Genomic DNA, 17,270 nt, shown 5'->3' on the forward strand with positions numbered 1-17,270 from the left:
AAACACATTAATGTATTGGATTCATATTATAAATCGTGTACATTAATCATTTAATGAATACGTGATATTAATATTCATTTATAATTTATAATAATGTTTTTTTAAGGGAATTTATATTTTTTTTTTGTCAAAGGGAATTTATAATTTAAAATAGTAATTGGGGGAGAGTGAAATGTATTTCTATTGGATGTATATATATTTTTTCTCATTTTTATTTACTTTGTTTAAAAAAAAACATTTTTATTTACCGTTATGTACACGTGTTTGTTATAGAGGAAGGTAGTGGTCCACGACAGGTAGATGCACGTCACATCAATACAATTAATATACTTTATTTTTTTCGTACAAATTACACTATTTTCTCATGTCCGCACAAACATTTTTTTAAACTTAATACAATTAATCAAAAAACTTTCCCTTAAAAAAAAAACATTTAATTAAAAAACTTACCAGTATTTAAAGACATGCTCATGTTCTTACAATAAGCCTTTTTCCGTCATTTCATTTTCTGTGTTTTCTTCGTCATTCATTCCCCCCCCTCTCTCTCTCCCCCCAAAATCGTACCAAACCCTAGAATTTCATCTTCCAGAATCTGACAGATTTCGTTATCACAACCCTAGATTTCTTAATCAAACCCCCATTCCCTTAAATCAATACCCCAAATCATAACCTAATTTCCCGCATCGATCGAATTCCTTCATTTCAACAAATACTTCAATCGACGAAGTTTTTCGCGATTGAATTGAAAAAAACTCTCGATTTCTTTACAGTGGCTCTCGCATGGGTAAGATTCTCCGAGAAACCGCGAAACCATCTTCAAATCCATCATCGCCATCTTCCTCATCCGAACCGGCGACAACTTCGTCGACATCCATCACCGAAACAGTGAAAGGCTCGCACCAGTTCAAGATCACTGGGTACTCGCTTTCAAAGGGGATCGGGATTGGGAAATACATAGCGTCGGATATCTTTTCGGTTGGTGGGTACGACTGGGCCATTTATTTCTACCCTGATGGAAAGAGTGTTGAGGATAATGCTACCTATGTGTCGCTTTTCATTGCGCTTGCGAGTGATGGGACTGATGTTAGAGCTCTTTTTGAGTTGACCCTTTTGGATCAGAGTGGGAAAGAGAGGCATAAGGTTCATAGCCATTTTGAGAGGACTCTTGAAAGTGGACCTTATACCTTGAAATACCGCGGTAGTATGTGGTAAGCTCTTAATTATTTTATTTTTAATTTAAAGATTTCATTTTTATTTTGGTTGGATTATGTTTTCCATATGGGGTATTTCGTTGAATTGATTTTGTCATGTTACATTGTGTGATAGAGTTTTGATTGTTAGATCTTACATGTTGTTGATGATATAGTTTTCTGATCATTTTCTAATGAAGTACTTGTAAGCTAGCTATTATAGGGTTGTCATATCTTATGCTTTAGCACCAACACTTTTGATTGAAGGTGTGTCCGATACTAACACGATACTGGCACATGTGATTACATTCAGTTATGTCGTTTTCATACAATACTACTCGTGTCAACATGTTAGTGTCGTGTTTGTGTCCATGCTTCATAGGTGTTGTGTGATTCTACTATTTGTCTGATGGAGTAGTTTTGTTGAATGATTCAAGTGATGAAATGTTTTGTCTCTTGCTTGCAATGAAGCAAGACACTCCTTGGATTTAGGCATGACACCTACACATATGATAACATTGAATTGTGTCATTTTATCGAATTATTATCGGTGTTTGTGCCGTGACCAGTGTTCATGTCCGTGTCTGCTTCATAGCTTGCTTGGCTGCTCCTCAATGTGTTGTGTGGTTGGGAGGTGCTGTTGAAATGGGATGAATGGAATATTGAGAATGGTTGAGGAAGGGATAATGTCGTTTGATTGGTGTCTATTGGCTCTCAAAAGAACAGCTTATAGTGTGTGTGAATGTATGTGTGTGCAGTCTTACTTGTGCTGTTTTTGCACACATTCACATATCTGATGCTGATTATTTGATATCTTGTGTTTCAGGGGTTACAAGCGGTTTTTTAAGAGGACAGCTTTAGAGACATCTGACTACCTTAAAGATGATTGCCTTTCTGTTAATTGTAGTGTTGGTGTTGTGAGGTCACGCACGGAAGGCCCAAAGATATATTCCATTGCAATACCACCTTCTAACATTGGTCACCAATTTGGTCAACTGCTGGAAAATGGTAAAGGAAGTGATGTGAGCTTTGAAGTGGATGGGGAAGTTTTCACTGCTCATAAATTGGTGCTAGCAGCTCGTTCACCTGTTTTCAGAGCCCAGCTTTTTGGTCCTATGAGAGATCAAAGTATCCAGTCTATTAAAGTTGAAGACATGGAGGCTCCAGTTTTTAAGGTTTTATTTAATATTTTACTTAATATCTTAAATATGTACAGGAAATTGATCGTTAATCATAATATCCGAAGATGGTTCTTTTTATTGATTTGATGAGGAGGATATGCCATTGTTTTGCCTTTTGTAAATAATTACACAACGACTATTTGGTTTCCATACAATTGCAAGTTGTGAGACTTGTGTTGAATGAGAATGAGGCAATATTGAGCATGATAACTATGCAGGGCAAAATGCATGTTGAATGACCTTTCATTGTTCCTTTTATCTTGTTTGCAGGCATTGCTTCATTTTATGTACTGGGACTCACTGCCTGACATGCAAGAGCTTACTGGGATGAACACAAAATGGGCAACAACCTTGATGGCCCAACATCTTCTAGCGGCTGCTGATCGTTATGCCTTAGAGAGGCTCAGGCTTATATGTGAAGCGAGTCTATGTGAAGATGTCGCCATTAATACCGTGGCTACAACTTTAGCCTTGGCAGAGCAACACCACTGTTTCCAGCTGAAAGCAGTCTGTCTCAAGTTTATTGCCACCTCTGAAAATCTCAGAGGTATGCATTTTTTCTCTAAACTTATTATACTTAATCGCTCACTGATAAAGGAGTGTGATATAAGTGAGTAAAATTGACACCGAAAGGTCTAAATTCTGAAAGTTGATATCAACTCGGTAACCATTATTCAAAGTTAAATTAGTTGCTGAATGTTGTCCTTTGTCAGCCTGTCACTGCTATAGCCTCCAGTTTGGACTTGCTGAATGAAAAAATGATAAGCTTTGTATGATTCATATGGTTTTGCTTTTTTTGTCATCCTTTTCCATTTACTACTAATTTGTCCTGCAAGTTCAGTGATTGTTCCAAGTTTACCCTAAAGTCTTGTGTATAACCAGTTGATTTGTACCAGCAAAATACTCTTGTACTTTTATAGTATTCTTAAACTTTATTATCACAACAGAAAAGATGACAGATGATGCACTTGTTATAGAACAATTAGTATGTCGATCTTCCAGGATATGTTGAAACATCTATGCTGTCAACACATCTAATTGCATAAGCTATTGATGGATATCACCACGATTCCATTAGAAATTTATCTGGCCTAACTTGAGCTAATTTGTTGATATTCCCAACCTTTTTTTATTCTTCATCCAAGAACATTTATATCTACTGAACTATTTTTATTATTTTGGTTCTTCAGCTGTGATGCAAACTGATGGATTTGAGTACTTGAAGGAAAGTTGCCCATCTGTTCTGACTGAGCTACTGGAGTACGTGGCTAGATTTACTGAGCATTCGGACTTTTTATGCAAGCACAGGAATGAAGCAATACTTGATGGTAGCGACATAAATGGGAGGCGGGTGAAGCAAAGGCTTTAGTTTGAAGTGGACTCTGAGCAGCTTTCTGTACAACCCTCGTCAACTCTCCTTTTTAAATGACAGTGAGAGCCTTAGTTAGAGGGAGGATGATGATCGTTTATAGGATTAGAGACAACTTTTAATTTTCTTAGCTATATTCTTGTGTAAGAGATGTGTAAATGTAATTTGTGTTGGTGCTGTTACTGTTCTGTTAGGTTTCTGTTATATCTTCGTGTTACTTTTTTATTTGGATAAAAACATCTGTTTGAAAGTATGGATTGCTGCTACTCTTGTTTTTGTATTCTTTTATCTTATGTTTCTTCAATCTAGCAGCGCAAATCATCTTTAAAATAATTGAGACATCCTGTCATAGGGATCCCTTTTATTTCATTATTGTTTAACTTCCGATGTTTGTTAAGCAGCCTTTAGTTTGGTTAAGGTTAGAACAGTAATTGAATCTTCAGAACCCCTTGGTGGTAAATGGATAAGTGACGGTGACTTCAGTCTCTCCTTTATATAAAGAAAATACACGAGACACATGAGAAGATAATGGAGAGTAAAACGTGGGAGAGAGGGATACAGTGAAAGTTATGTTAAATTCCCTGCTGTAACGGCGGAGGATCAACAATCCACCTTGCTGTACAGTGCAAATTTATAATTTATTACTTTTTTTGCTAGTGCAAATTTATAATTTATTACTTTTTTTGCTAAACTTGTTTTGAATTTATTATAAGTTGAAAAGAAAGATAAAAAAGATACAATGAAGGATTTAAGAAGAATTATAATTTATTACGTACTTTTTTTGTACAGTATTATATTTATAATTTTTTGACTGACGTATTATATTATATTTATAATTATTTTTTGAAGGATATATTATTATATTATATTTATAATTAACGAGTGCTTTTAATGTTTCTGACAAAATAGTACTTTTTTTGGTTGGTTTATATAGATGACAAACACAAACTAAAAATCACACACATAACTGTGATGTCTCAAATGAAACTCGGATGAATACGTTCAGTTTAACAATTCAATATTTTTTTGAAAGATCAATGTCAATATTGTTACTTCAATCAAACTTCACCGACTACAAAATAGCTTTTAGTTTTGTAAATAAATAAAAAATGATTGAAACAAAACATATGAATCATGATACATGATTTTGAATTAGTAGCGTATACGATAAAAACAATTACAAAAATTTATAAATAAAAAATATTTATAGAAAATTGATTATCAACTTGAATCCTTGTAAATATTCTTTTAAATTGTTAGATGAATTTCTAGTGGCTATCTGGCGAAAAAAAAAATATCATTAATTTTTTTTTTTTAAAAAAAAACTAAAAATTGCTAGGTTAAATTGTTGAAATTGAAAACATTAATTAATCAAGAAAACAAAAAGGTTAAATCGTTGAACCCTTTGGTTTCTCCCTGCTAGTTCTCTCTCTCTCTCTCTCTCTCTCTCTCTGACTCTCTCCCTGCTAGTTCTCAGCCATATCCAAAATGGTAACGATCCTTTTCTTCTCCTTTTTGATTTCTCATTTTTTTTCGTTACAGTAATTTGATTTTTGCTTTTATTGTTTTTCTATGAAGTTGTTTTTCTCGTACTTCAAAGATTTGGTGGGAAGAGAAGTGACGGTTGAACTCAAGAACGATTTAGCCATCAGAGGAACCTTGCATTCTGTTGACCAATACCTTAACATCAAGCTCGAAAACACTCGCGTTGTTGATCAAGACAGATACCCTCACATGGTATCTCTCTCTCTCTCTCTCTCTCTCTAGGGTTTATTATTATTTTTAATCATTTCAGCTTCGCTTTTATCCAATGAATTTCAAGTACCGGATGGTGTATTAAAATTCAATTCGGAATTTGGGACATTATTTCATCTGATTGTGATTTTGGCTTTATGATTATATGTGGTATATGATTTTTGCTGTTATAACTACCCTCTTAGGTCTCGTATTTAAGAAAAAAATTCGTTTTTTCATATTCAATTGAGGTGTCTGGTCTATAATATATTATAGAGCATATAGATACATCAGTTATTCAATGAATCTAAGGAAAGAACTTTTGCTTATACATGAGACCGGAGGGAGTATCTAGTAGTGTTACCATTAGTTAGTGAAAATTTGTAAGTGAACGCTAGTGGTACACAACAAAACTGCTCTCGTTGCTTTGTTTATCTTTGTGAGAGTTTTATCCGTCCATTCCAAAGGTGAAGTCTTGTCCTTTCCTTCTTATGTTATGTTATCTGTGTAATTTCACAGGTTAAAATAATGATATATGGACATTAGGTATTTCAAATTTGTGTCATTAACATTTGTGGTGTGATGCTGGAGGTCTGAGGCCAATATGGTGATATTAGGATACCTTTTCCACTCCATTTTGAAGGTGTTTTAGCTAAGTATATGAAGAAAAAAAAGTTGTATATTTTGTATTCTTAAATTTAGAATCTGTTTTAGTGTCGTTTGTTGATTATGAGGTTTTTATGCAATTAAAAATGCATATTTGTGTAATCTGTACTCTAGATATTAATCAAATCACAAAAGATGTTGAAATTCGTTGGTGTATTGGGTTCTTAATAGAACCATGCATCTTTTGGTTCTTATTTTGTGTCAGCATTAGGTTCCACGTTTTCATGGTTAGTGTGTCACTTTGTTACTCTTCTTATGTATGCCTCCTCGTCTGTTAATAAGAAATGAATGTGCATTGAATGTTTATGTATGTCATGTGTGGGATTGTTTTTCACTGATAAGTTGTTTTCCTTAGTTTGATCTATGCTACAAGTTACGGCGACAATTTATTCAATGAGATGCCATTTTTTACTTCATCCACATTTAATCAGAGTGGACCATCCGTAAATTGGCACAATTATAGCAACAGTAGGGGGTATTTGTGTTTTGAGTGGGGCTACTGATGTTCATCTTTTTCTATTTTTGTTATGCGAATTGTTCATGAATTTAAAAGAGATAGAAACAGTTATAACATATCCCGAGGGCTTGGAATTTGGGAACTATGTTGGGATTTTGGATGTCAAAATTGTGATTTTGATCCTATGTAGGATCAGAAGGAATGTAAAATATCATAAATGAAGGTAGCGTAACATGGGTAGTAAGATCATATAATTATTTTAACAATAATTAATATAACTTATCAGTACATGTAATTACACAAATGAAACTCAAGAATTTAGAAATTTATTTTATACTTATGGTATTATGAATATTTTTATATATATTATATTTGACAATGGTTATTAAAAGATAAAAATGAGCACTACAAGAATAGTGTAGTTCACAAGAGAAGCTAAGAGGGAAGGTAGTTGGAAGGCCTGGAGAAAAGTCTCAAGTGTCTAAAAAAAGAGTTCGGTGAGAAAAGAAGAAAAACATGAGTTTCAGATCAATGAAACGGAGTAAGAGAGGCTGAGGGAAAAGAGAAAGACAATGAGTCGAGAGGCATGAACAGAGAGGTTGAGGGCCGAGAGACAGACAGAGGGGTTGAGATATGAGAAAAAGAGTCAGATGAAGGATTGTTGTTGCTGGCATGTGTAGCTGGATGTTGTTGCTGGCTGTGTGTCATCATCGGAAGTTTTAGTGCAGTTAACCTTCATTAGGCTTACTAAACTATTACAATTTCACTGCTCCTTCAAATTTCGATGGCAATTCCAGCTGATCTTTTCTATGTAGCAATCTACTCTGTAGGATTGCACAATTATACAAGTAAACAAGTGATTTTGACAAACCTTGTTCGTGAATTTGTTTATATTCGAATAATAGCTTTGTGTTTGAATGGGATGCCCCACAATAATTGTGGCCCTGAATTTTAGGTTTTCTGGTAGGCCATTAAAAGAAGATATAAAACATAGTTTAATATGTTGTATTTTTACACTGTAGAATCAGAGTATATATAGGTTAAATGCCTGTGCATGCTGCTATGATAAAATAGATAAATGAGAGATTTTACAAGGGTATTTGCACAAGGTTTTCAGAATTTACCTTTGTTTTCGAGGGAACTGAACAATATAATTAGCTAAATTTTTAACAAATTTCTCAAATCACCTCATCATCACCTTTTGCATGCAAAGAGTACAATTGTATGCTATTTTCTGGATGGTTGTTATATTTGGCTCTCTTTATTTGATTTACCAGACCTAGCTTGCTTCAGATTTGATTGTATTTTGATTATTCGTTAATCTGTAAATGTTATTGTTTGCTTTCAGCTTTCTGTAAGGAACTGCTTCATCAGAGGATCAGTGGTGAGATACGTACAATTGCCTCCGGAAGGTGTGGACATTGAACTGTTGCATGATGCCACAAGGAGAGAAGCCCGGGGTGGTTGATTTTGTTAATCTTGTAATGTATCATCGTATGAGAATTCTATAGGCTGGAATATCATAGATGTTATCATTCCTGCTTAAGAGAAGAAACTATTACGAATGTCAAGACTATGTAACTTGAGCATCACTCTGTTTTACTGTGACAAATTGATACTAGTGACTAGCGTAATCACCCTGCGTTTCCCTTCCCCTTATGCATCTATTAAAAGAAATGTCAAAACGTATATGGAATTATGCAAGCCAAGTATTATGCACAACATATGCAGTGTTTTTGTATGAATATCTGAAGTGATGATTTTCATGACATATTTGTTGTTCAAAATTGCGTTGTCTACCCAGATGCAACGCATCGAACCCCTTTTATTTAGTAAGTGACTTGTGCAGCAGATATACTGCTTGATGAAGCTTCTTTTTATGGTTGGTTTAAATGATGAGAACAATTAGTTTGTTTACAGATTCAAATTTCTTTACCTTTATTTATTACTTGTTTTAAAAATATTTTTGTTTTGGATAATTTTTCTAAAAATGCTTGAATTATATTAGTAATTAACAGTTAACACTTTTAAAGTTTGAATGTAAAAGTTCAAAGTAAATGGAAATGAATGTTAGATATTAGTTAGTATTTGCTTTGTCCTCGTGAGATTAGCTTAGTTGGTAGGGACAATGCATGATATATGCAACATCCGAGGTTCAAACTTCGACCACCACCAAAAAATTTAGTCTTTCCTTGTCACATTTTGAAAGCTTAAAACCTAAGAAAATCATCTTCCACCATCACCTCACGCTGCTTCGCTGGAAGCTTCGTTTCTGTTGTAGATCTGTATATTTTACTTCTAATAATCAGTTTTTTCTTTCCCATATTTAGTAGATTTCCCTCATTGTTCTGCGTATTCTTTGAATCAAGAGCCTTTAGATCACGGTAGAGTTACAAGTGAGTGCAAGTTTGTCCAATATATTTTTCTAGGTCTTAATGTTTTTACTTTATAATTTGTTGACAAAGAGTAATCTACAACTATTTGTTGAATTTCAAAACTACAATTAATCTTGTTACCTAGAGGATTTGATACTCCCTCTGGTCACTATTATAAGCAAAACTCAACTTTCTAGGTACATTGAATAATCAATGTATCTAGTCTTTATTATAGACTACATACATTAATTATTCAATGTATCTTAAAAGTGAAATTTTGCTTATAATAGTGACCGGAGAGAGTATTTCGCAATCAACCTGTGGTAAATTGGAAAATGTTTTTTAATTTATGTCTTATATATTTATTAAGTTTGGCCGGTAGACAAAGTGACAAACACCATCTGAAACTCACACATATAACTATGACGTTGGGTTCGAATTCTTGTGAAAGTATCCAACATAGCAATATGTACATTGCTAGTTGAGCTAAACTTTACCATCTTTCTTTTATATTTTTAACTTTTGTCGAAATAATTAACTTTCGGAAGGCTTGTTTGAAAAAAAAAAAAAAATTTGGGAATGTTATGCTCTAAACTCTAAAGGAAAGTGCAGAAATTTGATCATTTTGAAGTTCTAGCCCCTTCTAGCAGCAAAAGGAAATATCGTCAATGAAAAAGTGTGTTTGCTTTTCTTTTACATTTCCAATCTCCTCACATTGTATACATCTCTTTTAATTGTCAAGTGGAGAGTGAAAGTTATGTGTGTCCCTTTGCAGGTTGAAGGGATTGGAGTTGTGCTCAATTCAAATTGACAAAAAATAGAGCGACCAACCTCTGCTAAATATTGTTTTCAAAATTAAGATTTTTTATGGTATTTTCATCCTCCAACGCGCTTCACTGTCATTCCAAATTACTTAGCACGCTTCACTTTCATTCCGAATCACTTAACAATTAACATATTGTTATGTTTTGTGCTGAGGGGGGTGTGGCTGCTAAGCTGTTGGGGAGATTATTTTGTTTTTCATTGAGGGGGCTACTGCTAAGATGTGTCTAAATTGGCTGCAAATACTGATAAGCAAATTGCAATGCTCCAGGAGGATACCTGAAGTGCACTAGGAATAAAGATACATATTGACATGTCAATACTATGGACTGAAAGTGAAGCTCTTAAGCACTAACATTAGTAGTCGGACTTTTATTTCAAGTTTCATTTTGAAATTGACAATGTCATTTCTTGAAATTGTGTATTACAAAGAATCACACAACACATTAATAAACCACTTTTGAAGTTCCAAAGGTTCTTTCATAATTTCAAAAAGTTCCAAAGATTCACCAAGTCAAAAAAAAGTTCCAAAGCTTTCATAATTTCAAAAAAAATCAATGTTTCAAAAAGTATAGCTCTGTGATCAACAAGCTTGATTTTAGGATACATAATGGTAGCGTAATACCTACTAAACCTTGATCATCAATTGGGTTTAATTTTCCTTTGTAGCAGGTTAATATTGATGTCCTACAACAATCAGCACTGTAACAATTATAAATGGGCACAACAATTAATTGCAAGATTTCACACAATGCTCATTTATCAATGGCATAACAAATTGCAGCAGATTCAACAAATTCACTGTTTTCTCTATTGTTATTTTATCCAATGCACAGAAAGAGTTCTTAGACTATTGTAAGTTCTAAGATTAATCAAAAAAGCTAAACAAGATATTAAAGCAATAATCATTATTTGTGAATGAACTAAACTTAACTAAACATAGCCACCATTAACACGAATAATTTGACCATTAACCCATTCAGAAGCATCGGTAGCCAAAAAACCAACAACAGGAGCAACATCTTTAGTTTCACCAAGTCTTCCAAACGGACTCTCTTCTTCAGTTTTCTTCACCATCTCCTCCGTTTTCCCATCAAAAAACATCTCCGTCGCAATCGGTCCCGGTGCCACGCAATTCGCAGTAATCCCCGTTCCCTTCAACTCCTTCGCCAGAATCTTCGTCATCGCTTCCACAGCCGCCTTTGACGCCGTGTAAGCTCCCATGTAAATCTTCAACGCTGCCACCAACGACGATGTCAGAAGTATGATTCTCCCTCCTCCGCCTCGCTTCAAACGATTCGATGCTTCCTTCGCGCAGAGAAACGCTCCTTTTAAGTTTATGTTCATGATACGATCGAAGCTTTCAACGGTTGTGTTTGCAATGGTAGGGTACTTGGCGTCGAGGACGCCGGCTGAGTTAACCAGGATGTGAACAGGCGATTTGAAGGCTTCTTCGGCGGAGTCGAAGAGAGATTTTACACCGGCGGGATCGGACACGTCAGCGCGGACGGTGATGGCTCGTAAAGTGGTTTGGTTGGTGTTGATCTCGGCGGCGACGGAATCAGCATGGTTGGAGTTGGAGGTGTAGTTGATGACGAGTCTTGCGCCGAGTGAAGCAAGGTGGAGGGCGATCTCTTTACCGATTCCGCGGGAGGAACCGGTGACAATTGCAACTCGGTCTTTAAGCGGTAGCGAAGCCATGTGTGGTTCTTAACTGATATCGCTTTTCTCTGTATTTAGTACTTGTGGTTTTGGTTGGTTTAGTGTAACACATTTATAAGAGAGAAAAAAAAAATTTAGATTAAATTTTAGGTTAATTAAATAATTAATATATTTAGAATATTGAATAATTAATGCATTTGGTCCAATATAGACTCAATACACTAGTTATTCAATGAATCTAAAAGTTATGTTTGACTTATAAATGTGATCGGAGAAAGCACTTTATAGGTCTAATGTATCCGGCCTTAAAGTTTTGTGATTTTCGTGAGTTAGTCATTTAAGTTTTATACATTTTAATTAGTAAGTCCTTAGTTTATAAATTTATCAGTATCTGTTTAAAAGACGATGATGTGACCGTTAACTTACTGAACAAGCACGAAACATTGCATTAATGTCTTTCTTTGATCAACTATATACCCCTCATATCTCAACCTTCGTCTATCGCCCTACATACATACCATGATCTCCATGTCTCAGAAATAACGATAGGTCCACTCGATTCTCTAACCTCCAATGTCTCGCTTAGTTAGCTAATATAGTTGCCTTAAGCTCTGACAATGCATGCGATTGCAAATTTAGTCTGATGTCTCGCAACTATCATATACAAATGCCTATATACATATCTCTTACAAAAACAAAAAATCTATATTTAACACTTCCTAAATCAAAAGATCAATCTAAAATTGCACATCGAAAAAATATTAAGTGTAAAAATAAAGACATTGATATAACGAAATAGAATTTTATATGTAATTAGATAAAGAAAATATTTCATTAGATTTATAACAACATATATACTCAATCCCAACACAGAGATTAGCTAGACATAATAAATAGAGTATTACTTTTCCAACCCTATGCCTTTCCTTGCGCGCCCTATTTTTTCCCATTTTACCCCTTATCCGGATTATGTTTTCCGAAATGGATTGTTAGAATTTTGCAGATTAATCCGGATAATAAAATCCGGAAATGTCTTTTACCAGAATTTTAAGCTTTGAAATTCGTAAAATAAATGCAAATAAACATATAAACCAGAAATAAAAAGACAAAAAGATAAAAACAACTCATTTTATTAACATATGAACAATACATTACAATAATGTTGAAGCTTTTTAAGCTTATTACATAAGAACCTAAATTTATTTCTAATCTCCTAAGAGCCTAACCACTGGTATGTGATGAGACATATCAGTAGCTTCCCTGTTGGAGGGCAACCAGGGGAGGAGGGAAGAGGAGGGCGGGAAGAAGAAAACAATGCCCCTGAGGGAGGTAGGGGTGCTCAAACTTACGCCCAGACAGGCCAAGCTAAGAACCACACTGACCCACATGACCCCCAGATGAACCGCACTTCTTTGCAGTGCAGTTCCATCCTCATTGACCGTTCATACAAACCCTGAAAGTTTTCAACGAGGCCCTTATCTATGAAAGGCCAACGATGGAAAACCATGGTTGTAGAAGGAAGAAGAGGAGGAGAAAGTGGGAGAGGATGGTGTGAGAAATGGTGGGGTTTGGAAGGCTATTTATAGGGAGGGTGAGTAAAAAAACGGTTGGGAGGTCATAAATGTAGTCAAAAAACGTGGTAAAACATGTTTTCTTGACGACCGACAAAAACATGTGGTGCAAACCACCGACATGACACTGATGCATTCCGAAAAATAAAATATGGAATACACCTTTGTTTTCCGGAATATATTTTCCGGATTAATACGATACTGGTGAACGAGGGAAAAGTTGGCACTTCTTCTAGGGTTAAGGAAGTTCCGGAATGTATAATTCGGAAAGCTTCATCATTGGATTCTTTTGTGTGGAGCCATTAATGTAGGTTTGGACGGTTACAACCACTAACACGTTTTCATTGACTGTACTAATGACCTATGACTTGTTTTAGGCTATAAATAGACTTCCATCTTCAACAAACACCTTCATTCTTCACTTCACCTCTTTTCTTCCATTCTCTTAAAAAAAAAATTAGTTTTTTAGGGGTGTCGGTGGTGTCATGATCATTGTTGACCGTTCATATGAACCCTGCAATTGCATTGCAGCTTGTGTGGGGTTCATATAACGGTTAACAGAGACCCTTGACATCAAAGAAAGACACAAAAAAGCACATAACATCTGGTTCGGATTTCGTTTTTCGGATATCACTAACAATCTGCTTCGGATTATATAATCCGGACCAGGGGTATTTTTGGAAATTTTGCAGGACGCGCGAGAAGGCAGCAGAGTGAGAAAAGTGATACTCTAATAAATAACATTGAAGACGTACGAAAGGATGACGAGGTGTTGCATCAATCGCATATACCTACAAGCCTTCGACATTCCTACCTCGTTTCTACCCCCTCTCTCTCACATACCTCCCCTCTAAACTTGCTAAAAGATTGAATGTCTAAGAATGAGGTTGCAAACCTCTATCATAGTTTCCAAAATTGAATTTTTCGTATGTTGAGTGTGTTGTTTGTCGGACTAATAATTGTTTCTTCCCCAATAAAATTATGTCATGTTAGCCAAGTGCACATCTGAAAGTTTTCTACCGTGTCTTTACCGAGCCAAAGACACTATAGGTCAGAACAAGCATTATAATTCACATTTTGGCAGTTTCTTGCAATAGCAATGCTTCCCTTGCAAAGCATCGGTGCTTTTGTGATTTGCTGGATTTTAAATTAAAATCTGATCTTAAAATGTGTTATATATTAATGTAAAATATATTAATATGGGTATATTGTGCGTTCAATGGGACCTATTTTACGGTTTTTGATGGGTACTATAAGTATTTAAAAAATGTAGTTTACTTGTTTAAAGAACAGATAAGTTTGGAGTAATAAAAAATATTAAGTGGGATTCAGTTATGCCACCAAATTGAATATCTTGAATATGTATATGCTCTTAAATCGTCTCGCCAATTGTTTCTTTGTTGGGAGAGTTGCCAGCTCAGTCATGTGAGACTTTTAAATTGTCGTTACTCTTTGGACGAACCATATGCTTTGTCTGACAAGCCTTTAAATCTAAAATTTATATGCAAACATAGATAAAACATATGGATTTAAAGATTGAAAGATTATTAAAAAAAATCATGAATTTGAAGCTTGAATATATATGCAAACGATAAAAAAAGGGCCAAAAATGCAATAAAAAGAAAGAAAAAAGGCTAAATCATTATCATAAAATGAAGTGAAAAGATCATTAGGGGTGGGAATAGGCCAGACCGCCCGTCAGGGGCCTATGGCTCGGCCTACTAAAAGTCCGGCTCGGCCTAGCTCGTTTAATAAATGAGTCAAGCTTGAGCTTTTTAAAAAGCTTATTAATTTAATTCCAAAACAGGTGTTGCTGCCCACCAGAAAATCCGCAGGCCAAGGGACAGACAACCGCCATGAGGGTGGTTACAAGAGAGAGCTGAAGAGCGGTTCGTCACTAGTGAGAGTTGAGAGCGGTGGTACGTTGGCGTTAGATAGCGGTGACGGCGGTGCTCCGGTTAGAGACCAAAATTGGGGTTCTTCAAATCTGTGTTGTTTGGAATTTTAAATCCCTAATTTTTGAAAGAGTAGACGATGATGATTCTAGGACGATTGAAGAGGTAAGAGTGGGATGGTGAATGATGAATGCCTACGAAATGGTTATGGATTTTGGAATGGAACTTCAAAGTTGCAGCACACGGTGGAAAAATGATGAAGACGGGTCATATTCATGTGAACCGGGTCAAATAGTGTCATTTGGCCCAAACCCGGTTTTAATTTTGACAAAAAAATAATAATAAAATAATGCCACATCAGCATTCTGTTTAGTTATTATGTAAAAATTGACGGTAAGGACCAATTGTATTAACGGAAGTAAAATGCAGGGATTTTAAAAACATTTATAGAAATGTAAGGACTATTATTCAAAGTAGCGTAAAATGTAGGGACTAATAACATATTTAACCCAATAATAAATAAGTGTTAAAATTTAATTTTGCGGTTCGGTTCAGTTTAATTTGGTTTTGAAAAAGTGATCCAAAATTCAATCCAATCCAATCTTATCGGTTTTTACAAAAACAACATCCAAACGCATCCAAAATAATTTGGTTTTTTGTGATTTTTGGTTCTTTTACCGGTTTACGGTTTTATTTTGAATCGGTTTGGATTTAAACACCCATAAATTCATCACATGCAATGAAATAGGTCACAATTGATTGGTCCAATTACGCACTTACCTAGACAATTTTTTTTTTCAAAGATGGTCATGCAAGAAACAAACAAAATACATAATCTTCTTCCGATCACTCTTTTTTCCAACTTCTTTTAAAATACTTCATCCGTCTTATAATGAGTGATCCATTTATCAAATAAAAAAAATTAAAATAAATTATCCATTTGATTTTAAGACATTTATTAATTACTTATTTCCCAATTTATCCTATAATTAATACTATAATCATAAACTCAAAATCAATATAAGTCAATATATTCCGCTGTGCATGATAACGGTGATTACACACTCCCTCCGGTCACATTTATAAGCAAAAAAATGACTTTTTAGATACATTGAATAATTATTGTATCCGATCATATTTATGGATTAGATACATTAATCATTAGATGTGCCTAAAAAGTTGTTTTTTTGCTTATAAATGTGACTGGATGAAGTACTTTATTACATGATAAATGATGTAATTTAGTAAAAAGGATCGGACCCACATGATACTTTCCTAATTAATACTACCTCCGTTCCTTTTTAAGTGTCACTTTTTAATATTTTACACAAACCAAGACACTCAATAAATGTTATTTTTTCTTATACAATAATCTATACTTTTACTATAATAGCCTTAGTCATTTAATACTCCCTCCGTTCCTTTTTAAGTGTCACTTTTGGAGAATTTTTTTGTTCCTATTTAAGTGTCACTTTACATAGTTCAATGCAACATTAAATGTTATTTTACTAATATTACCCTTATTTATTATTGTGGAGAGAGAAATATATGTAATGGGATATTAAGTAAATAAGGTTATTATAGTAAAAAATAGAAATTATTGTATCAAAAGTAGCAATATTTATTGATTGTCTTGGTTTGTGTAAAATGTCAAAATGTGACAATTAAAAAGGAACGGAGGTAGTATCTTATTTCATATATTTCTCTCTCCACAATAAATAATTAAGGGTAATGTTGGTAAAACAACATTTATTGTTGCATTGAACTTTGAAAGTGACAGTTAAATAGGAACAAAAAATTTCTCCAAAAGTGACACTTAAAAAGGAACGGAGGGAGTAATACTTTCCGAAACTCAAACATTGTTGTAATGAACTCCTTTATGTGAGCATTCATTTTCATGTTATTTCTTAAGCTCAATGTGAGTTAAAACCTTTTGTAGTTAAAGATCAGTGATGTTATAATTGAAATTGCATTATAGTATATTGTAGTGTATTTAGCTCCTTTTAAACAAGTTGTTTTAACTTTGATCTTCAAAATTTATTTTGGCCACTAGGTACGCCTGAACACACTACGTATCTTCAGATGGTCTAACTAAGTGCAAATATTATATGTAGGGGTCGGGGTTCGAACCCCGGACACTTCACTTCTTCACATTTAAATTGTGTGAGCTCAAGCCACTAGGTTACTTGACAAAAAAAATGATAAAGTTTCATCGATAGTCTTTTGAGATCAAAAGAGGATAAAGATGAAAACTGGTTGATTTAACATGGACTAAGTTATTATGCTTGATAGAGAGAATGATGTTCAACATCTAAAAATAATGTTTAAGTTTTTAGAGAAGCTTCATA

The 17,270-nt window shown here is 34.5% G+C and overlaps 3 protein-coding genes across 3 annotated transcripts; 2 read left to right on the forward strand and 1 right to left on the reverse strand.

Annotated features, from left to right (window-relative positions):
* The first annotated feature begins 483 nt into the window (after nt 1-483).
* On the forward strand, nt 484-4,006 carry LOC146910024 (BTB/POZ and MATH domain-containing protein 2-like). The gene is made up of 4 exons (XM_085724969.1): nt 484-1,208; nt 2,017-2,365; nt 2,642-2,918; nt 3,562-4,006. Exons 1-4 carry the CDS (start codon nt 781-783, stop codon nt 3,738-3,740), a joined length of 1,233 nt encoding a protein of 410 aa, XP_085581095.1. The 5' UTR covers nt 484-780; the 3' UTR covers nt 3,741-4,006.
* A 1,089-nt stretch (nt 4,007-5,095) lies between these two features.
* On the forward strand, nt 5,096-8,366 carry LOC146910025 (sm-like protein LSM2). The gene is made up of 3 exons (XM_085724970.1): nt 5,096-5,231; nt 5,319-5,477; nt 7,946-8,366. The coding sequence occupies exons 1-3, from the start codon at nt 5,229-5,231 to the stop codon at nt 8,063-8,065; spliced, it is 282 nt and encodes a 93-aa protein (XP_085581096.1). The 5' UTR covers nt 5,096-5,228; the 3' UTR covers nt 8,066-8,366.
* A 2,158-nt stretch (nt 8,367-10,524) lies between these two features.
* Nucleotides 10,525-11,551, reverse strand: LOC146910026 (NADPH-dependent aldehyde reductase-like protein, chloroplastic). The gene has a single exon (XM_085724972.1). The coding sequence runs from the start codon at nt 11,493-11,495 to the stop codon at nt 10,728-10,730; it is 768 nt and encodes a 255-aa protein (XP_085581098.1). The 5' UTR covers nt 11,496-11,551; the 3' UTR covers nt 10,525-10,727.
* Nucleotides 11,552-17,270: the final 5,719 nt, after the last annotated feature.

This window comes from Medicago sativa, chromosome 7 (assembly GCF_051527215.1).
Source record: "Medicago sativa cultivar Bolivia chromosome 7, Bolivia_mono, whole genome shotgun sequence".
Classification (NCBI taxonomy): Eukaryota; Viridiplantae; Streptophyta; class Magnoliopsida; order Fabales; family Fabaceae; genus Medicago; species Medicago sativa.